The sequence below is a fragment of the Triturus cristatus genome, chromosome 6 (genome assembly GCF_964204655.1).
Source record: "Triturus cristatus chromosome 6, aTriCri1.1, whole genome shotgun sequence".
Taxonomy (NCBI): Eukaryota; Metazoa; Chordata; class Amphibia; order Caudata; family Salamandridae; genus Triturus; species Triturus cristatus.
Genome location: NC_140589.1, coordinates 895,470,103 through 895,493,720, shown reverse-complemented (window position 1 = coordinate 895,493,720; position 23,618 = coordinate 895,470,103). Strand labels below are relative to the sequence as shown.

Here is a 23,618-nt window from a genome sequence, read left to right as displayed (position 1 = left end):
AAATAGAAGAGTCTACATGGCACACATCCCTGTGTTACAAAATGGGGCGCATCTCGCCCCAACCAATCGCACTGCGAGCTTGCGCCATTGTGGCTGTAATTTATCTCCTCAAAAATCCATGTAATCCATTTATCGCAATCTTTTACTTCTCTCTTTACTCAAACATCGACTGTTATACTTCACACGCGGTTCTCAATGCCATTTTCCCAGATTTCTTCTGTTTGAACTGTGCCCCTCCGGACCTCTCGTAAGAACATGATTGATGCAGGGTTCATTAAAAAGGCAGTGTTTATTCGTACACCCAATGCATTTCTGGCTCAAGCGCCCTTCGTCAGGGGTCACTACAAATCACAATAAAACAATAACCACTTGTTATTTCTCATCATCATCAAACATGTGTATTCAACAAATTCATGTGCAATTCATTAGTCATTTTACATTTCAACCTATTTGTCTGTATCCACAATCCGCCCCTATGTCAGTAAAATTATTTCAACACCCCCATAACATTAATATAGCGCTCCATTGTCAAGATCGAAACATGGCCCAACTATCTTTAATTCACTTTACCCAAATCCCTCTTTTTACTTCCTGTAGTACGGCAGGGTGAGAGAGGTGCAGTGTAAGTGTGGTGTTCGTGAGCATTGTGCGGGTAACTTGAGATGGGGCTAGGAAGAGAGGGAACGGGCTTGAAAATAACGAGCCTCTGAAGTAAGAGTGAGCAAGAGGTGCGTGGGAGTGGAAGGAATGATTGCATATGAAAGCAGAATGGCAGGGAAGAGAGAGGAGGGAATCAGAGTGTCAGAATGGGTTTTGGAAAGAGTAGTGGGTTTAAAGGTTGTGTGTAAGTTAGATGGGTGTGAAGAAGAGAGAGAATGGGGGCTGTTGAGAGCATGGGATACGCTGATAGTGCCGCTCGACCATCGAAACGAGGACTGCAACGCCTGCGCGCCATTCACCCCGAAGACCCTCCGAGTAAGAGAGAGGCAGAGAAGAGCAAAATACAGCATGCAGGGGCAGGGGACACCTCCATCGCTCTGAGATTTGGGACTCTCCAGTGGAGATGTAGACAACATTACAGAAGGCCTGGAGAACGCCATAGTCGTCGAGGTCGAAAAGAAAACTCCGAAGGAGGTAAGAGTCGTCGAACGCAAAACACTCCACTGATACTCGCAGAAGCGAGCCAAAGTCCTCGAAGGGAGCAATGCCGTCGAAACACTCGACGTCCGCAACTGCATCCAAGGACAAACAACCTGTCGGTTGCTTCGAAAAGGACTCCCAGGCGAAGAAATCCCAAGAAAGGGTAAAGGCGTGGAAAAGCTGCCACGAAAAGGAGGCCTCGACGGTTACGACTTTGACGTCGACAACCGCGAAAGGAAAGCCGAAACCCTCGACACCGAACATGCGGCCGAGATGGAGAAAAAGAAGAAAAGGATCGAGGCTGAGATGGCAAGCATCTTGCAAAGCAAGAAAGACTTCGACATAAAAAAATGAAATTTTACAGCATTCCGTCGAAAACCACGCCCAAAGCCAAAAAGTACGTCAAAGAAATTCTGCCACCAACCACACCAGAACCTGGAGAGGAACTGGAACTGGAAGAGGAAGAGCTCTACTGCGGCGACGCCGAAGGGGACGAAGACTAGCAGACTTACCAGTGCTCGACATCCTCGGAGGCTTAGAACTTGCAGTGGCAAGATCTCGACGCCGAAACACCGGAAGAGGGTGTAGCTGCCGGACAACATAGGGATCTACAATCAGGTCATCAAAAGAGCAGCAGACACATATGGGGTACAGCTAGAGGAAGAAAAACCCCAATCTTGCTTCCTCTTTGAGACATTGTTGCCATCACAGACTAGAATCCAGTTCCTGCCCATGCTCCCAAGTGTGCTGGACCAGGGGAAGGAGGCCTTCAAGGAACCTGCTATGTGTAAAGCAGTAACTCCACGAGCAGAGAAGAAATGTAAACATTCTTCAAAGGACCCCATGTACATTAGGGGATCCGTACCAGCCGACTCAATCATCACATCCACGGCTAGGAAAAGGGCAAATATACCAACAAATACTGTCCCACCACCAGACAAGGAGAGCAGGAGGATGGACCTAATGGGTAGAAAAATGGAAAGAAGTGCGGCGATACAATGGCAGATCGCCAATTCCAAGGCGCTCATCAACAGACATGCATACCAGCACTGGGAAGAAGTGGGCGAACTCTTAAAACACCTACCAAAACAATACCAGAGAAGGGCGAGCCATCTGGTAGAAGTGAGAAAAAACATGGCAAATGCATGTTTAAAGTCTGCCCTAGACGCAGCGGAGACATCAAGCAGGCAGATGATGCTTGGAATAACAGAAAGGAGGCATGTATGGCTAAGGATCTCAGGCTGCAAGAATGAAGTTCAATTGCCCTCGGCGATTTCCTGCTCTCGCTACCACCGGGGAGCTTATTATCGGGGGCGACTTTAATGCTGTTCTCGACGCCGCCCTTCATCAGCTCCCTGGAAGGGCTCAGGGGTCACCCCACTACGGGCTTTCTCAGATGCACTAGGACTAGTAGATGTCTGGCGTACATGTCATCCCACAGACCGCAGCTTCACATATCACTCGGGAGCCCACAACAGCATGTCCAGGATCGATTACATTTTCTCTTCCTCTGCGAGCCTTCCCAATGTCCTGGAGATCACGCATCTCCCCAGAGGGATCTCTGATCACTCCCCAATTTTAGTGACATATACAGCATATCACACAGGGAGGAGACGTATATATCCCATACATCCGGGATACTTGAAAGCCTCTGCCATAGGGAAAAATCTACATAACACCACAAAACACTACTTTCAGGGCAACGCAAGCTCTGTCCTCTCCAGCCACTCTCTGGGAAGCCTACTGTGGGAGCCGGCCTCGTGGCGTGGTCCTGTTTCCCCGCGCTAAGCTGCACGAGGTCCCATGCACCTCGGGGCTCCTCCATTTTGGACTATACGTCACTCCGCGTGACCCTGCTTCACCCGGCCTCTGTCCCAGCGAGGCCCGACATCGAGGCGCCAACCCCTGGCCCGGGGGATACCACGTGAACCCTTCCCACTCCCGGCGGAGGGCAGTATCGATGGGACCCCCAACCGTCCTTCCACACCTAGGTGCCATCGCTCCACAGCTCTCTGGGGCCTGGCGCCTCTCCTGCTGGGCGTCTGGCCGCTCCCTACCCGGCTTCTCCGCCCCTCCGGGCGCAAGGGTCCGGACATCAAAGGGCTCCAGTCCTATATCTGGGGCGACCCGACCACAGGACAGTAGTTGTATCCTGGAGTCAAGAGCCCTGCTGATCGGATCGCGGCTGACCCTACGGAGGAAGACTCTGCCTGAAACTACCTGCTGAGCCCTGCTGACGACGTCGCGGCTCCATCGTACTTACAAGACCTGCACGAACCTTTGGGGCCCTGCTGACGCCGTTGCGGCCCGACCTTGTGAACTTGCCATCAGAGCCCAGCTGACCTCGTCGCGGCTCGACCGAAGCGGACCTACCACCGGAGCCCTGCTGACTGTGTCGCGGCTCGACCCAAGCGGAACTACCACGCGAGCCCTGCTGACGCCGTCGCGGCTCTCCTCGTCCAAGCCGCTCTGAGACAGCATCCAAGTTCTGGCACAGAGCCCCCTCCCCCGTACCTGGTTGGTACTGAGACTGTCCCGCTACCCTATTCCTTTCGAGACATTGAGACTCTTACTGGATCCCTTGATCCCACTGTAAATATTGAACGTACTACTTTTTGATAAAGAACCAAGTCAAGCAACCGATATTGAGTCCTGTGTGGTGGTGTTACTGGGCCTAGTACGATCATAGGAGAAGGACCTCCCTGCAGAGGCTTCTCAGCGGCGCTCGGCTATACTTGTGCGGTAGGAAGGTGCCCCGGAATAGTCTCCCCGACTCCCCGGTGGTCCTCCCTCCAACACCTACAAGACTGTTCTGCAGGGACAAGCCATTTCTTTGATCACATCACATAAACGGGACCGTGTGGAACAGGTGCATGAACTTGAACAAGCGGTGGGCCGCGCTGAAGCCGCACACACACAAGATCCTTCCGCAGATACTGCTCACGCACTCTCCCTAGCTGGGCAAGCCTACAGAACCCATTCATGCGAGTAGGCTAAGTCCCGAGCCAAAAAAACGCAGCACACCATCTACGAAGTGGGGGATAAGGCCGGTAAGCTTCTAGCATGGCTAGATAAAAAAGAGCGTGCAACTCGCTGGGTGGCTCGCCTACGCCTGCCAACCGGAGCTGACATCACTGACCCACAGGACATAACTGCAGGCTTCGCACAACATTTCATGACAGTTTACGAACCAGCCACTGTGCAAGACCATCTAGACTTCCTTAAGGATTCTCGCCTGCCCGCATTAGTGGACACTGAGATGCAGGCGCTGGAATCACCATTTACAGTGGACAAAATCGCGGCGGCCATCAAGGGGCTTCAGCCTGGTAAAGCGCTGGGTCCGAACGGTAACCCAAAAGATCTCTACAAAAGAGGTAGAAATGCTGGGACGCCACTTGTTACAGATGTACGAAGACAGCCTAGAACGGGGAGTGCTCCCAAGAGATCAGAGGATCGCAACCCTGGTAGCCATCCCGAAGCCGGGTAAACTTCCGGAGCAGTGCTCCTCCTACCGTCCTATCTCACTCCTCAATGCGGAGGCTAAAATATTAGCTAAAGCGCTTGCCACCCGCTCCAGCCTCAACTAGCCTCTCTCATACACCCTGATCAGTCCGGTTTTATGCCCGGCCTTAACACTGCAATGAACTTACGATGCCTCCAATGAGTGCTGGCTCGCATGCCGACTATTCAGGAGGAGGCAGTTATCCTTTCACTAGACGCCAGTATGGCGTTTGACCGAATGGAATGACCCTTCATGGTTGCAGTGTTGCACCGCTTTTGCTTTGGTCCCAAATTCATTGCATGGGTCCGGCTCCTTTACACACAGCCCTTAGCGCACATAGTGGCTAACGGATGGGTGTCCAATGACTTCCCGCTGGGGCGAGGAACAAGACAGGGCTGCCCCCTCTCCCCTCTCTTATTTGCCCTGGTACTGGAGCCGCTTGCGGCCTGGATCAGGGGAGATCCAGTGGTCCGGAGACTCAAGTGGACGGAGGGCTGGAAGGACCGCATTTCCCTATCTGCGGACGATATTTTGCTATATATGGCCTCCCCCAGCCATTCGATCAACTGCTTACTCGACATCTGTGCATCATATGGCCGTTTCTCTGGATACACGGTCAATTGGGAGAAGTCAGTCATGTACATTCTCCATGGTCCTCCCCGGCGTCTCCCCGGAGGAGTGAACATCCCAACTAGTCAAGACGGGTTTAAATACTTAGGCATCCACATCACCCCTAATCCCACTCTATTCTATGAGCGCAACCTTCTACCTCCTCTCAGAAGGCTCAAAAGTGATGTGAAATACTGGCACTCCCTGCCCCTGACGTTGCTGGGCCGAGCGTCATTGTTTAAGATGATGGCCCTCCCCAAGTTCTGTACCAAGGGTTTTCACAAAATGCCTGGCAGCAGTGGCAGCACACTTAAGGAGGCAAGGGATACATGTAAACCCGTACCTGGACAACTGGCTGGTAAAAGCAATCTCTTACAGCAGGTGCAAGCAACACATGGAAGAGGTCATTCAAACACTAGGACAACTAGGGTTTTCGATCCATTGGGGAAAATCATCGATACAACCAGAACAAGTAAAGATATTCTTCGGTGCAGAGATCAACACGGTGGTTCCAAGTGCAAAGAGAACATTGGCAATATTGAATGAGACACGTCTATACTACAAGGGGCAAGTTCTGACAGTAAGGACAGTCAGCAAACTGATGGGGATGATGGCATCATGCATACATTTGGTCCCAAATATCCGCCTACACATGAGACCATTCTAAGAATGGATCCAGCAACAATGGTCACAAGCAACAGGGAGTTGGGGTGGATCTAGTGGTTGTCACACAAGCAGTACAGCAAGAAATAGCGTGGTGGAACAAAAATAACATAACACAAGGGAGACCATTCACACAACCAACTCCAACAGTGACCATCACAACAGACGCCTACCAGATGGGATGGGGAGCATACAAACCCCCTCAAAGTAAGGGGATTGTGGTGACAACAGGATGCGATCAAACACATCAACTACCTAGAACTGAAAACCGTGTTCCTAGCGTTAAAAGCCTTTCAGAAACAGCTATATGGACGCAGGGTACTAATACAAACAGACAATACAACCACCATGTTCTACATCAACAAGCAAGGAGGGACACAGTCAGTGACACTATCACTGCTAGCACAGGAAATATGGAGATGGGAAATTCCAAGACAAATAGACTTGTTGGCGATACACCTACCAGGAAAGGAATATGTGGAAGCAGACAGGCTCAGCAGGCAGACTTCCGCATCCCACGAATGGGAAGTCAATCACCAAGAAATCCAGAAAATATTCCAAAAATGGGGAACTCCGCAAATAGACCTATTTGCAACACACCAAAATGCTAAATGCCAAAACTTCGCATCCAGACTATTGTGCAAACAGTCCCTGGGGAATGCGCTATGGATAAGCTGGTCAGGGACATTTGTCTACGCTTTTCTACGGATACCGCTGCTACACAGGGTACTAAACAAATGCAAATTCAGCAACATGACGCTAATACTAATAGCACCTCAGTGGGCCAGACAAACCTAGTTCTCACAGATCATGGAGATGACACAAGTGCCGCACACAGATTCCCCGCCAGAAAGGACCTGTTAACAATGCAAAACGGAAGAGTACTACACCCAGAGCCAGAGAGCCTCAGCCTAGCAGCATGGGTCCTGAAGACCTAGAGTTTGCACACCTCAAACTACCGGCAAGCACAATGGCGGTACTCAGAGAGGCAAGGAGACCTACCACAAGAAAGTGCTACGTAGCAAAGTGGAAAAGATTCTCTGAATGGTGCATTAAGGAGAAACTACAAAAGAAAATTACAAAAGAATCAACAGTACTAAAATACTTAAAGCATCTACTACAAAGTAAACTAAGCTACACATCCCTAAGGGTACACTTAGCGGCAATAGTGGCTTACACAAGAGGAGAAACAGGGAAGAGTTTCTTCACCTCCCAAGTATTAAAGAGATTTCTGGAAGGGGCAAAGAGAATCGCACCTCCAAACAGAATGCCGGCACCGGCATGGAACCTCAACATAGTGCTAATTCAATTGATGAAGGCACCATTTGAGCCTATTCACAAAGCTACACTGCACATGCTAAAGACAGCCTTCTTAGTAGCTATCACATCGCTTCGAAGAGTGAGTGAGTTACAAGCGCTAACACTTCAAGAGCCCTACATACAAATACACAATGATAGGATTGTAATGAGAACAGACCCACATGTAATGCCAAAGGTGGTGTCACTGTTCCACATCACTCAGACAATTCAAATACCAAGTTTTTTCCAAAAACCATCCACAAGCACAGAAAGAGCGTTAAACACACTGGACGCCAGGAGGGCAGTAATGAACTATATAGAAAGGACAAAGGAGTGTAGAAAGACAAAGCAATTCTTTGTATCTTTTGGCAGTAGGTTTTTGGGACAACCAGTTACCAAAAACACCATTGCACGGTGGATTGCACAAACCATACAACTCTGCCACAAACAAGCAGGGAAACAGTTACAAGTAGCAGCTCATGCTCACTCAACAAGGAAGAAAGGAGCAACACTTGCGTTTCTAGTGAACACACCTATTCAAGACATTTGCCAAGCCGCAACATGGTCATCAGTGAACACTTCTACTAAGCAGTACTGTGTAGATATTCAAATGAACAAAGAAGCACAAGTGGGACAGAAGGTCTTACAACACATATTCAGTAACCAGAGCTCATCTTCCACCCAGCCACCACAAAACTAACAAACCGCTACAAAGTCTATGCACAGCATAGTGACTCCAGAAAGATTCAAGCTGTAAAACGTATAGTTTCTTACCTGTCGATGTAGTTTTGCAGCTTGAAGACTTTCTGGATTCACTAGCGATCCCACCCTTCTCCGCCAGAAAGATGAGACAGGAGGAAGATTATTAAAACAGGAGAAATAATTTCAAGTTAAAAGAGGAGTAACACAAGACAAAAAAAAATCCCAATATGGCGAACAAAGAATCCAAATATGGCGAACAAAGGTGGAGCTTCCAGAGGAAGCGCGTCGATGTCATAGGGGACACCAAATGGTGGTATGTCGACGCTCACCTGGGCCACGAAATAAAAAACAAAAGAGAAGAAATACTACAATTCCAGACCCAACCACTAGATGACGGAATAATGCACAGCATAGTGAATCCAGAAAGTCTTCAAGCTGCAAAATTACACCGACAGTTAAACTATACGTTCTCACTTTTCTCACAACTCTTCTCGTCCTCTTCTACTTGATTAGTTGAATCTAAAGTTCCTGGTGTCAGGGTTGCCACCTAAATTCTCCGTTTAGAGGTGTTACGGTGGGTGACTTGTAGTAACCAATGGGCTACTTACCTTTAGGGAGTCTACAACCTGTATATGACCACTTCCTGTGGGAAGTAGGCATACACCTGACCCAGAAAGCCTAATTTCTCCAAAACTATGGTGGTGGAATTCTAAAGTTGTGTCCACATCTGGTAGCTCACCTTAGGGATGCAACTAGCCTGAGAGGGGGACACACCTCCTTACTAATTTTCCCGCCTGTCCTGATGCCAAATGGGCCCGTGGCAGTTGGTGGGATTTTCCCCTGTCTGGGGAAACCTTGGGTTGCATATCAAGGATGGCAGAGGATTTGAAGCCTTCTGCCTTGATATGCTGATCACTTAGCCATTCTGCTTGGAGGAGGTGACAACCCCGCAGTCCAGTGTGGGTTTGAGAGAGGTAGTTTGGTACCAAGCACTCCTGGGTTCAGAGAGGCCATCATGGTGCTGGGGAACTCAAGTTGTCGAGTTTCCATCCCATGCACTCCATGGCTTCCCTGGCACTTGCAATATCTAAGAATGGACTTGCATATTGTAGGGGCATACCTGCTCATGCAGCTATGCCCACATCTGTGGTGTAGTGCACCCTGCAGGGCCTGCTAGAGGGGTGACTTACCTATACCGTAGGCTGTGCTAGTTGGCATGGCACACAGGCAGTGTGCCATGTCGACTTTGTCATTTTGTCTGCACCAGGCCGTGCATGCTCCAGTGCAGTCTGCACGTCATAGGGACTTACAGGGGGCCTGACGGGCCTATTATGGATCAGTTTCAGGGAAAGAACAATGGTACTGGGAACCTGGACAGCAGGGACCCAGTACTCTATAGTCAATGTTGCATCAACAGCCAGGCAAAAAGCGGAGGGGTGTTGGGGGGGCAGGGGGGTTCAGCTGTTACTTGCAACTAATATCAAAATTATCTTCAGCTCATTCTTTAAACATAACCACCTTAAATGTACTTGTACCATTACCCCCCCCCCCCCACACACACACACACACACACATATGTAGGATATAGACGCTTTACTTGTACGTCAAAATAGCCAGCCCTCTCCTAGTTGTACCAGCAAATGACCATTCCGCAAACTACAACCAGACTAGCACTGCATCAGATGTGTACACTTTGTCTGACTCCTCACTTGAGAAGGCGTCTCTAAGATTCACAACAAAGCACATAAAAGGGAGAACCTCCAGTGGGCTTGAAAATATTTCAAGCTGACTTGGCGAGATAATCACACAAGACTCTCCAGAAATGTAAAAGAGCAGTGCACCAATTTTACCAAATCCATGCAGCAGATTTTTGTTTCCAAAAAGTGTGTTACACACCCCTCAGCTACATATACTGTACTCCAGTTTTCAATAACCTTTCCTGTAAACAATTAAATAAGAATCATAGTGGTGCTGACATGGCTATTATGGATAATTAATTTAAGCTTTAATAATGTAAAAATATTTGACTGTTGGAGAGGTAGTTCAAGCGTTAACTATAGAAAAATGTCTGAATCATTAAGAAACGTAGTTCATTTTCAAACAGTTTACTTTTCATTGTTCAGTGTATTTTAATCGAAGTTCTATCCTTATTAAATATTTTCATTTTTTTCTTTGTTAGGAACACCAGTAACCCCTGTCCCGCAAGCGAACATCTCTGCAAGTATGCCCGACCCATGGGGTACACAGATGCCCAATTCAGATACACTGACTGCAGTAGCACAAATCTTGCAAAGTCCGCAGGGCCAACAGGTAAAACCATCATATCTATCAATTTAAAAACTGCATTTGTGTGTTATAGAAATACCTTTTCTTTACAAACTGTTAATGAATTCGACAAATATTCATTTAGTTTTCTCGAACTCAAGACCAATTGTAAATGTGTTGTCTACCAATGGGGAAATATTCTAATCTCTTAGTTTATAGTGTACTTAAGCCTTTTGGCAAGTGTTGGCTTTGATAGTTTGGGAAGACTTCGACTTCAAGTTGGAAAATGCTTTAGTCACATGAGTATCAGTCTTGAGCAAATGTAGTTTTTTAGTCAGGCCGCTTAAAATAGGTCTAATTGAGCTTTGTAACCTTGCAACTATCTAACCTCTACCCATCTTGTGAGGACACATTTTATCAGTATGGTAAAGGTTCCGTTAATGATGCTATGCAAGGAGATTTGATCAACACAGATTCAAATTGTGCTCATTTGTAATAGTGTTTTCTATTTGTGCCCATGGGTCTTTACTTATTTGCTTCCCTCTGCTTTCTCTTGCCGTGGAGACGGTTTTTCAAAGGAAACAGATCCTTCACAACGTTTAACTGTGCCAGACTTTCTGGGGCCTGTAGTGGTTGTCTCTTCTGTCTGCACCCCCATCTGCCTTGCACTTTTTATTCACTTCTGTATATTATTTTAAGGTTTTTGTAACATGTTCAGGTGACTAAATGACTCTAAACCACCCAATATTCACAGAACCCTATTCAGGGAATCAGCTAGCAGAACCCTCAGACTTCATTATTAACATGTCAGGACCTAGGCTTGGCAGATATGGGCACCAAACCCAAGTCCTAATGGCTGCTGTTACTGAAAACCGAGGCACATCCTCTGTCATGCACTATATTAACTTTTGTAATTGAAGTTTCTTTTTTGGAGTATATATTTTTAAAGAACTCCTTTTTTGCCTGTCATGCTCCTGTCTGATGTCTCACTAGATAGAAGATATCGGAAAGGGGCTTTGGCTCTCATCTTTGAAGTATACCTCACAACCTGAGGCAGCTACTCATTCCTTGCTAAGTTAAAACAATGGCAATACCAGAAGTGTCAATGTCTTAAGATTTCAAAATTCTGGTGTCAACTATATTTTATTGAGCAGTTTGAAGGATTTTTCACTTTGGAACATAAATCTTAATCAATCTGTTTTTGAGAAAGAAGCAGAATGTAAAGCATGGTGACAGCCAGAAGTGAAAGTTCCAGATCTACTGCTTACATCAGGCACAACACATAAAACATGTTCTTGTAGTATTTACCTTTGGGTGTCTAAGTTGCTCCTCTCTAGGTCTGAGAGTCATAAAAAATAATTTGTTCCTGGTACAGCCCTAGAAATAAACTATGTTTTAGTTAGTGTTAGCTATTGTTCCACTGACAAAAGAAGTGAAAAGAAAGAAAAGTACATGTGCAGTTTTTTAAAAATTTTCATTTATTATATTGTTCATCAAAACCTTACAATGTAGCAGGTGTAGTAAAAAACATAAATTCTACTGGTAACTTAAAAACATTTTACTACAGATCCCCTTGGATAATTGAAAAATAAATTGCTTCAAAATGTACACTTCATTAACATTGGTGTAACACTGGATAGTTCCTCAGATTACGTTTTTTTAGTTTTCATATAGTTTCCTTACACCTTTTGCAGGATTCCGTTGAATTTCTTAAACACAAAATTGATTTTTATTATACTATTGATGTTCATTTAAGATACAAGATTTCTACATGAGGTATTCAACGAATGTTCGTGGTATGACTGCCACTCGTCTATTTTATATGCAGACATAGTAAACCAACCTAGGTTTGCCACAGCTTGAGTTCTAGCAAATGCCTCCTACATTGACTTATTGTATTTTTGCAGCGTGAATCTTTATGGATTCACTATGCTGTGCATTATTCCGCCATCTAGTGGTTGGGTCCTGAATTGTAGTATTTCTTCTGTTTTTTTTTTTTGTTCGTGGCCCAGGTGGGCCTCGACATACCACCATTTGGTGTCTTTCGTGACGTCGACGTGCTTCCTCCGGAAGCTCCCACCTTTGGTCGCCATCTTCAGATTCTTTTTTCCGCCGTTGGGTCTGGATCAACAGGAAGGAGCTCCAAGTACTTTGGAGAGAAGAATCGACGAAAGAGAGAAGAATATTGGAATATATCACCGGGGAAGACACCGGAGATCAAGTAAAGAAGAAGCTCGACAACAGTTCAGAGAACATCGAAGAATTCGACATTTTTCGAAGGAGAATGCGCACACAGGGGGCACCCTGGGCGCGGTGATGGACAAGACTCCGTTCAAATTCTGCGCAAACTGCCACCACAAGTACGCGCAAAAGGACCAACACCCGGTTTGTAATCTCTGATTGCCGTTCGACCGTCGAAGCGAGGACTCCAACGCCTGTGCAGCGTTCACCCTGAAGACTCTCCGAGTAAGGGAGAGACAGAGAAGAGCAAACTACAACATGCAGGGGACGCCCCCATCGCTCCAAAATTTGGGACTCTCCAGCGGAGAGGAAGACAACGTAGCAGAAGGACCAGAAGACGTCGTGGTCGTCGAGGTCGAAAAGAAAACGTCGAAGGAGGTTAGAGTCGTCGAACCCTAAACACTCCACTGAGACTCGAAAACGTGAGCCAAAGTCCTCGGAAGGAGCAGGGCCGTCGAAGCACTCTACGTCGACTACTGCATCCAGGGACAAGCAGACCATCGGATCCTCTGAGAAGGACCCCTAGACGGCGAAATCCCAAGACAAGGGAAAGGCGCCAAAGAGCAGCCACAAAAACAAGGCCTCGATGTCGAAAGGCGAAGGTCCGAGACAGACTTCGACGTCGACAACCGCGAAGAGGAAGGTCGAGACCCTCGAAGCCGATCACGTGGCAGAGATGGAAAAGAAAAGAAAGAGGCTCGAGGCCGAAATGGCTAACATCTTGCAACGCAAAAAAACTTTGACAAAAAGCAAAAATTTTACAGCATACCATCGAAGACTACGCCCGAAACAGAAGGGAGCGTCAAGGACTTCCAAGTGCCGAACACACCTGAACCTGGAGAGGAACAGGAAGATGACCTGTACTACGGGACAGGCGAAGGGGAAGAAGATGAGACTTACCAAGAGTCGACTTCTTCGGAGGTTCACGACTTGTCGTGGGAAGATCTCGCCGCCGAATCACCAGAAGAGGGCATAGAATCCTATCCGTCGAGGCCTTCGCCGCCGGACGACATAGAGATCTACAATCAAGTCATCAAAAGGGCTGCTGACACGTATGGAGTGCAGTTAGAGGAAGAAAAACCCCAGTCTTGTTTCCTCTTGCAGACCTTGTTGCCTTCCCTGACTTTAAGCCAGTTCCTGCCTATGCTCCCAAGTGTTCTGGACCCAGGGAAGGAGGCATTCAAAGAGCCTGCCATGCGTAGAGCAGTGACTCCACGAGCAGAGAAAAAATATAAACATTCTTCGAAGGACCCCATGTACATCAGAGGGGGTCAGTACCAGCCGACTCCATCATTATAGCCACAGCTCGGAAAAGAGCAAATATACCCACAATCTCTGGCCCACCACCAGACAAAGAAAGCAAGAGGATGGACATCATATGTAGGAAGATGGAAAGGATTGCAGCTAAACAGTGGCACATCGCCATCTCCAATGCACTCATCAACAGGCACGCATACCAGCACTTGGAAGAAGTGGGAGAACTCCTCTGGTATTGTTCTGGTACATGCTTGAGAAGGGCAAGCCATCTGGTAGAAGAGGGGAAGAACATGGCTAATACATGTTTAAAGTCATCCCTGGACGCAGCAGAGACGTCTAGCAGGCAGATGATGCTGGGGATCACAGAAAGGAGGCATGCCTGGTTAAGATTTTCAGGTTTCAAGAATGAGGGCCAAAACAACATCCTCAACACACCCTTCAACGGGGAACAACTGTTCGGAGCACCAGTAGATGAAAAACTGAATCAGCTGAAAAAAGATAACGAAACAGCTAGGTCTATGGGGGCGCTGCAGTTCCGAGGGATGAGAAGGGGAACACCTTCCAGGAGACCAACAGGCAGAGGAAATCAGCCTGTGGCATCACACCAAACTACCCAGCAAAGTTATCAAGGGGGTAACCAGGGACAGCAGCAGGGACAGCATCAGCAGAACTGGCAGTACCAGCCCGGTGACAATCCTTTCGAGGGCGCGGCCGAGGAAGGGGTAACGGCCAGAGGGGAAGTCAGCCTCCCACAGGAAAGTGACTCATCAGCAAAAACAACTCACACCTGGATGAGACCTCAGGAAGTGCAGAAAGAGCCAAGACAAAAAACTGCAAAAAAACAACCTTCAACAGCTCCTCCTACACACAACACCAGTAGGAGGCAGATTAAGACTCTTCCTCCAGGAGTGGAGGAAAATAACATCAGACAAATGGATATTGAACCTCATACAATATGGGTACTGTATAGACCTCGAAAGGCCACCGCAAAACAGAAGGCCAAGGGTCAGAGTGCGCACAACAGAAGAGCTGACACACTTGAGGTAGGAAGCAAGAGAGCTGCTAAAGAAAAGAGCCATAGAAATTGTGGCACAAAAACAACGGAACAAAGGGGTATATTCAACCTACTTCCTCATACCAAAGGTAGACGGAACATTACGTCCAATTCTAGACCTCAGATTCCTAAACAGGTTCATAAAGACTCAAAGGTTCAAGATGACCTCGCTCCAAGAGGTCATACCTCAACTACAAAAAGGAGACTACATGGCAACTATAGACTTAAAGGACGCCTACTTGCACATCCCCATCAACAGCAAACACAAACACCTCCTCAGGTTTATAATCGGCAACACGCACTACCAGTTCACAGTGCTAGCTTTTGGACTAAAATCAGCACCAAGAGTCTTCATAAAATGTCTGGCGGCAATAGCAGCACACTTAAGGAGGAAGGGGATACATGTATACCCATACCTAGACGACTGGCTGGTAAAAGCAAGCTCATACCACAGGTGCAAGAGGCACATAGAGATAGTGATACAGACGCTTGCCCAACTGGGGTTTTCAATCCATTGGGAGAGAGGACTGTGAGCAAACTGATGGGGATGATGGCATCATGCATACATTTGGTACTGAATATTCGCCTGCACATGAGACCATTCCAAGAATGGATCCAGCAGCAACGGTCACAAGCGACAGGGAGTTGGGAGGATCTAGTGGTTGTAACACAGACAGTACAGCAAGAAATAGCATGGTGTAACCAGAAGAACTTATCACATGGGGGAGACCATTCTCACAGCCAACTCCAACTGTAACCATTACAACAGACGCCTCCCAGAAGGGGTGGGGAGCGCACACAAACGACCTCCAAGTAAGGGGGTTGTGGGGACTACAAGATGCAATAAAGCACATCAACTACCTAGAACTCAAGACAGTGTTCCTAGCCTTAAAGGCCTTTCAGAAATTGCTGTACGGGCACAGAGTACTGATACAAACAGACAATACAACTACCATGTTCTACATCAACAAGCAAGGAGGGACACATTCAGTGACACTCTCCCGGCTAGCGCAGGAAATATGGAGATGGGCAATCCCCAGGAAAATAGACCTGTTAGCAATACATCTACCAGGGAAGGACAATGTAGAAGCAGACTGGCTCAGCAGACAGACGTCAGCATCCCACGAATGGGAGATCAACCAACAGGAAATCCAGAAGGTATTCTACAAATGGGGGACTCCACAAATAGACCTCTTTGCAACACACCAAACTGCAAAATGCCAAAACTTCGCATCCAGAGTACCGTGCAAACAGTCCCTGGGGAATGCGTTATGGATAAGCTGGTCAGGGACATTTGCCTATGCTTTTTCACCAATACGGCTACTACACAGGGTGCTGAACAAGTGCAGGTTCAGCAGCATGATGCTCATCCTGATAGCGCCCCAGTGGGCCAGACCAACATGGTTCTCACAAATCATGGAGATGTCACAAATGCACGCGCACAGGTTCCCCGCCAGGAAGGACCTGCTAACGATGCAAAACGGAAGAGTACTACACCCAGAACCAGAAAGCCTCAGCCTAGCTGCATGGCTCCTGAGGACCTAGAGTTCACATACCTCAAATTACCGGCGAGCACAATGGCGGTACTCAGAGAGGCAAGAAGACCGACCACAAAGTGCTACGTAGCAAAGTGAAAAAGAGTCACCGAATGGTGCATTAGGGAGAAACTGCAAACAAAAATTACTAAGGAATCAACAGTACTAAGATACTTGACGCATCTACTGCAGAATAAACTAGGCTACACATCCCTAAGGGTCCACTTAGCGGCAATTGTGGCTTACACAAGAGGAGAAAGTGAAAAGTTTCTTCACATCACAGGTGGTAAAGAGATTCCTAGAAGGTGCAAAAAGGATCGCACCGCCAGGCAGAATGCCAGCAAAAGCATGGAACCTCAATGTGGTGCTAACACAACTAATGAAGGCACCATTTGAGCCTATTCACAAAGCTACACTGCATATGCTCACACTAAAGACAGCCTTCCTAGTAGCTATCACATCACTGCGAAGAGTGAGATAATTGCAAGCGCTAACACTCCAAGAACCCTACCTGCAAATACACAGTGATAGGATTGTCATGAGAACGGACCAGCATTTCATGCCTAAGGTGGTGTCGAAGTTCCACATCAATCAGACAGTTCAAATACCAAGTTTTTTCCAAAAACCTTCCACGAGCACAGAAAGGGCCTTACACACACTGGACGCCAGGAGGTCAGTGATGCACTATATGGAAAGGACAAAAGAGTGCAGAAAAACAAAGGAATTTTTGTACCCTTTGCCAGCAGTTTTTTGGGACGACCAGTTACCAAAAATACCATTGCACGATGGATTGCTCAAACCATACTGCTCTGCCACAAAGAGGCAGCTCAGCCATTACAGGGAGCAGTTCATGCTCACTCAACAAGGAAGAAAGCAGCAACAATTGCGTTTCTAGCCAACACACCAATTCAAGACATTTGCCAAGCGGCTACATGGTCTTCAGTGCACACATTCACTAAACACTACTGTGTGGATATCCAAATGAACAAAGAAGCACAAGTGGGACAGAAGGTCTTGCAACACATTTTCAGTAACCAATGCTCATCTTCCACCCAACCACCACTATAAGGACAAACCGCTACAAAGTCGATGCACAGCATAGTGAATCCAGAAAGATTCACGCTGCAAATCGTATAGTTTCTTACCTGTCCGTGTAGTTTTGCAGCTTGAAGACTTTCTGGATTCACTAGCGAACCCGCTGTCCTCCGCCACAAAGATGAGACAGGAGGATAAAGGGGGGCAGAAGGTGAAAGACTTTACAAGGATTAAATGAGAAGAACTAGCAAAACAAAAAAAAGATAAGAAAAAAAAAAAGAATCCGAAGATGGCGACCAAAGGTGGGAGCTTCTGGAGGAAGCGCGTCTGCGTCACGAAGGACACCAAATGGTGGTATGTCGACGCCCACCTGGGCCACGAACAAAAAAAAAGAGAAGAAATACTACAATTCCGGACCCAACCACTAGATGACGGAATAATGCACAGCATAGTGAATCCAGAAAGTCTTCTAGCTACAAAACTACACAGACAGGTAAGAAACTATACGTTCTTAAATAGTCATTTAAATATTAGAGTATAAAAATTGATCTGTACACTCATGATTCCACTCTAACATCCCTTCTTTCTATTATAATGACACTTGAACATCCCTGCTTGGCCACTTCCACCCATCTTCGGAGCTTTAAACACCATACATGCGTTCTAAATTTTCATGACATACTGACATTTTCCAGTCTATTTTGCATTACTGCAGTCTTTGCCACACTGCTCTGTGCCACACTGCTCTGTGCCACACTGCTCTGTGCCACACTGCTCTGTGCCACACTGCTCTGTGCTCCTCTGCACGCCTCACCCCTCTGCTCTGTGCACGCCGCATGTTGCATTGCCCCGCCCTCTGCATTGCCCCGCCCCGCGCGCTGCATTGCCCCGCCCCGCGCGCTGCATTGCCCCTTTGCCACTGCACTCTAGCCCACTCTAAATCACTCCACTCTGTGCCACTGCAGTCTACTACGCAACACTCTAATCTGTTCCACTGCGTTCCAAAATGCTACATTGTAGACTGCTGAATTCTATGCTGCTGCACTCTACCCCACTTTACTCTGCAATACTCTATGCCAATGTACTCTAATCTAGTACACTACTCTACTCGACTAGACAACACTGTATGCCACTCTGCGACACTCTACCCACTCTCATTCCACTCTACGACAATCCACGCTACTCTCCTCAGTCACTGTTTGGCCAAGGTGAACACCTGCCACCATGCTGTTCTACAACTTTACTAAAACACATTCCCCAAAGCCAATAGCTCTTGCATAGGCGAGACCAGTGGCTTTGCTAGTGTTTGTTTTGAAGATGTGACCTGGTGTACAATTTCTCAGACTTGCAAATTGCTCACAGTACATTGGTGAGAGGGCGGGGATACGTGGTGGCATAAACCCTTAATTCTTAGAGTTCAATGGTCTATTCTGTCACAGCCTGTAGCTTTCCTGCTCCGGCTATTGTAAATGGCTAGGATGACTTCACTTAATGTAAAGACTACTGTGTTAACGTTGAATAGATCAATCTTCTATATCGGCCTGCACATCACTGCCAGATGTGGCATATAACCGGCTAAAGTGTGCTATCCAGTCCTGAGTGTAGGTAGCAACCTCCACGGTAGGGAAGCCTGCATCCCTAAAATAGGGGTGATTAATCACACCAATAAAAAGGCAGCATTGTCCTGGGTTTCATTTGCCACTAATCAAGCTGCCCAGGCCTCTTCCTTTATTGCTATTTTTATGGCCTGCAGCACTACATTTATATTTCCTCCTTCTCAAAACTCTTCTCAAACCATCCTCTCTTTTGGGTGACCTTGGCAGGAATGTAGATTGTTTTTTAGTACCCTCAGAAATTCCAGTAAAAGCCCTCTTAATTTCTAGGTTAACTGCTGACTCATTCATACAGGTCTCAAAATCTTTATTAGTGGCAATTACTAAGTTAGATAAAATATCTTCTGGGTTAACCATACTCCATCGGATAGTATGGCCGTTTCTTCTAACCACCTTTGTCTTCCATAACGTCAAACTTGTTACATTCTCCCAATTAATTCCCAATGTAATATCACCAATGTTCTCAGTTTGATATCAACACCTAAATAGTTGATAGTAGATATATTTCATCTGAGTTTAATTTTTTTTAATAAAATGCCCAAAATATCCGTCATCACTATAAAACTAATCGTACTACCTCCTGACCTTCCCTGTAAACGTCTGAATAAAAGATAGGCGGTTGATAAATATAATTTGCAAAGACAAATGTTATTTTAATGAGCAGATTATTTAAAGCTTTCTCATAAGTGTGGTCTCATCCTGTCTCTTATTACAAATGACTTCCAATTCTTTAGCTAGACCAGTGTTTGACAAACTGTCACTACCCACTAGAGTTAGGAGACCATTTTTTGATGAGTCTCCAAAGTCCAAGGAAATTAAGATGCTGTTAAATGCTGTACTTATCTTGGCACATTTGGTACAGTTTTATGACAGAGGTCTAATGTCGGGCTTCTGCTGCTTATTTTTTTAAATAGGGACTGGTGTTTACAAACTGCTCACTTTGCAGTCCGAGAAAGAAGAGTATAGTGAATTATGTGACAAACTCTTTGGGGTATATGACGTGTGAAGGGAAATGGGATAGTATGTCCTTTTTTTGTAATACACCAAATGCAAATACCTGTAAATGAACTGTACACATTCAGCAAAAATGTAGCTTATTTTTTTTGTAATTCTGAAGTGTATTGGAAACAAAGATTTTAACAGCATCAGAACAAATCAAGACATTCTACTTGGTGATGCCCAAATAGTATGTACTGAAACCTGTTTTCCACACAATTTTGTTTGTGTGGCGTATAGTTTTCAGTAAAATTGTATATTTCTGCATATGTAGTGACCATTTCAATGGAAAAGTGCTGTAATGACAATGCACTACTGCACGATGCTTTAGTTACATAAAAATTTGCATATCTCCTGTCTATTAAAGGTAGGTGGTTTGCGAAAGTTTGTTGTGGTTCTAAAAAGTTGGGAAGCACTGATCTAGACCATCTATGGCATAGATTCTTCCGCAGTTAAAAAGATTGTTAAAGAAATTCATGATTTTGAAATAAAAAAACTTTGTTAGGAATATTTATGATATGATAATATTGAGAATTAATCTACTTATGGACCACAGTTCCAGGGAAAATGGTTGATTGAGATGAACTGGAACGATCACCTTTGGCTTTGCCGGCAGTAAATGGAAGGGCTGGGGTGTGAAATGACATTTCTCCATTTATAGGAATACTACTTAATGGCCAAGTCTACTGAAAACAGAGTACATAAAATCTTGAAACAAAACTTAACCGGTTTGGTTTATTCAATTTAACCTTAAGTCCAGCTGTGTTAAATAGGTTAATGTTATTCTTGGTGCGGACTGTGTAACGTGAGATGTGTAGGAAAGTGGGTTTCTGTTGCAGTAACCCCCCCACTTTTTGCCAGACTACTGATGCACGTTTTCATGGTGTGCCCTGGGTCCCTGCCAATCAGGTTCCCAGGGCCTGTGTTCTTTCACCAAAACTAACCCAATTGGCATCTCTGGCCACAGGTCAGCCCCTGGTAAATGGTACCACAGGTACCTAGGGCACTGTGACCAGGGAAGACCTCTAAGGGCTGCAGCACTTATTGTGCCACCCTTAGAGGCCCTGTACCCTGACACTCGCACACTGCCTTTGCAGGCTGCGTGTCTTGGTGCAGAACAAAGTGAAGAGTCGACATGACACACATCCCTGTGTGCCATGCCCACAAACCACTGCCCTGGCATACATAAGTCCCCTCTCTAGCTGGGTGACCTATGCCAGCGGTGAGGGTTCAGGTTCATGAGCCCTGTACCCCTACAGTGCCCTAGTCCATTTATGGGCACTAAGTGCAGTGCTGCCATTAAGAGTATATGGTGCTGGGAGTTTGTCATTCCGAACTCCACAGCACCATAATGGCTACACTGAAGACTGGGAAGTTTGGTATCAAACTTCTCAGCACATTAAACCCACACTGATGCCAGCGTGGAATTTAATGTAAAATGCACAACAGAGGGCATCTGAGAGATGCCCCCTGCAACTTGACCAACTCCTAGTGACCTGACTGAGTTGCTGCTTAGGCTGCAACCATCAGACATGTTTATGGACCCCTGGGTCGAGAGCTTGCTGCTCTCGGGGGCCTGAAACAATTCACATCCTGGGACGAGGAGCCAAGCCTCCTCCCCAGGAAGGGCAGGGTTCACGAAGGAGAAGCTTCAAAGGCATACTGCCTTTGTGAGCCTCTCCAGACCATTTGCTGCTTTCAGCAACTGGTCCCCACTGGTTCTTCGCCCCCATTTTGGGCGGGAGAACCGGCGGGAAAAACAAGTGGGGAAGAGAGGTGTGCCCACCTCTGCCAACTCCACCCCTCATGTGGGGGAGGCGAGGTGAAGCACAACCTCGAGTCCCCGCCATCTTGAGGATGGGGGGACCCAGCCAACCAGGGACAGGCTCCTGCCCCCCTCCCACTGGAGAGTGGCAGAATAGGGGGTGTACCCACCCCAGGAAAGAGAACCATTGGTCCCTGCCCTTCACCTACCTGTAACGCCCCTAAATTTAGTATTTAGGGGGCACCCTGAACATTCCTTCCTCAGATCCAGCCCACTGTCTTGGCCCCAGTCCTACAGGCCTGTCTCCCTCTCGAGCCTGCTCCTGCGTAATCCCGGCGTGTCCAGCAACCAGCAACCTCTCAAACCCCAGAGGACCTGCCTGCCTTCACTTCCCAGACTGTTTCTTATGTGAACACCAGACGTGTTTAAACTGCAGCTTCTGGTGCCAGCCAGAGACCGCTAATCCAGCCCAGTCTGCTCCCGCCGAACCCAGCCTGAGCTAGAGTTGAAAAACACCACAAGGAGGTCCCCCCCCGGCGATCCTGACTTAAGATCCGGTGACCCCTGACCTGCCTCAAGCCTCCAGACGACGCCTGCAGCCTCAATCCAGAGGACCCCCCCACTGCAACCAGAGCGGGTAAGAAAATCCGACGCCACAAGGCACCCCTGCACCTGTCGCCCCACAGCCTTGTGTGCCCAAACCAACGGTGCCTAACAAACCCACGACATCCCAACTTACCCCTCAAAGTGGTGGTCGCATCCAGAAGATCCTTGTCCCCGAGCCTACAGTGTTTCTTTATCCCGGAGGTTCTCCTTTTGAAAACAGGGCACCCGACCTCAAAACAGCACCCTGCACCCGGCCGCCCTAGTGCCACTGAGGGTGCACCTTTGGTGCTACTCTGGTCCCCAACTTGCCCTGAACTTAACCCTAGGATCTTTGCTCCCACAACCCAGTGGCCTGCTTGCCAGCAGCCACCAACCGGAGGCCCCCTATCCCCCATTGAATAACATTGGGCCTCAACACTCTGCACCAGGCCTCCCTAGAGCCTCTGAGGGTGCAACAACAGTGCATCACTGACCCTGGGAGACCCCGGAGTCTAACCCCAGAACCTTAACTCCCACAGCTGATTACTTACCAGAGAACCGTTAACCTGTTTTTCCTCCATAGGATAACATTGACACTTTTTCTCTAAAAAGTTTCTAAGTGTGGAGTTTTGAAATCTAAAAATATTCCTTAAAAATCGCACAAATAACCAAAACTTGTTTACTCACCTGTTTGCAGGAAATGTCCCAGTGCTGAATCTAAGTATCCAGCACTGAGTTAGTAAAGTAACGTTTAAAGTAACTTACCTACAATTTACGGTAAAAGCCTATTCATTTCAATGTACTGCTCCAAAACTTTGTGTGGAGTTTTGAAATCTGAAAATATTTTTTTTAAATCATGCGAATAACCAAAACGTAAATTCTTACCTGTTTCCAGGAAATGTCCCAGTGCTGAATCTAGATATAGACTGGGTGTGATTGTTTGATTGGTTCTGATGCTCCGTCCATCACCACCCCCTTTTGTACCGCTTTGTTCGCCATAAGTTGGCAGGGTATGCTCAGACATGAGTCCCTTGCTCACTTTGCCACTGGATTCAAGCAAGCCTGGCTGAAGACGGCTGAAATGCCAGAAACCGGTCCTAGGAAGCTTGTTTCCGGTCCAGGAAAGGCATGGCTTGGCAGTTCGGGCTGGACTGTTCCCATGAGGCACAGGGTCAGACTGATTTGCATATGTGTGAGAAAGTGGCTCTGTATATACTGTTCCCTAAGAGGTACAGGGTGTACAGAGTCCACAGTCCCCCAGGGGCTGATAGAGGTTAAAGTTAGGTATGACCTTACTCTCTAAAGTGGTAGCTTGGTCGAGCAGTAAGGCAGTACCAGAGGACAGTGTAAAGCACTT

General features: G+C 47.0%; 1 protein-coding gene across 2 annotated transcripts in view; it reads left to right on the top strand.

The window, feature by feature from the left end:
* Positions 1–23,618, top strand: part of SCAF8 (SR-related CTD associated factor 8) — a 1,763,249-nt gene that overhangs the window by 289,791 nt on the left and 1,449,840 nt on the right. For both annotated transcript variants that reach the window (XR_014963046.1, XM_085611536.1), the window contains exon 7: positions 10,095–10,225. Coding sequence is in view for 1 of the 2 variants with exons in the window: in XM_085611536.1 (XP_085467662.1) it covers positions 10,095–10,225 (131 nt within the window). In the remaining variant the exon portion in view is untranslated. The remainder of the gene's footprint in view (positions 1–10,094; positions 10,226–23,618) is intronic.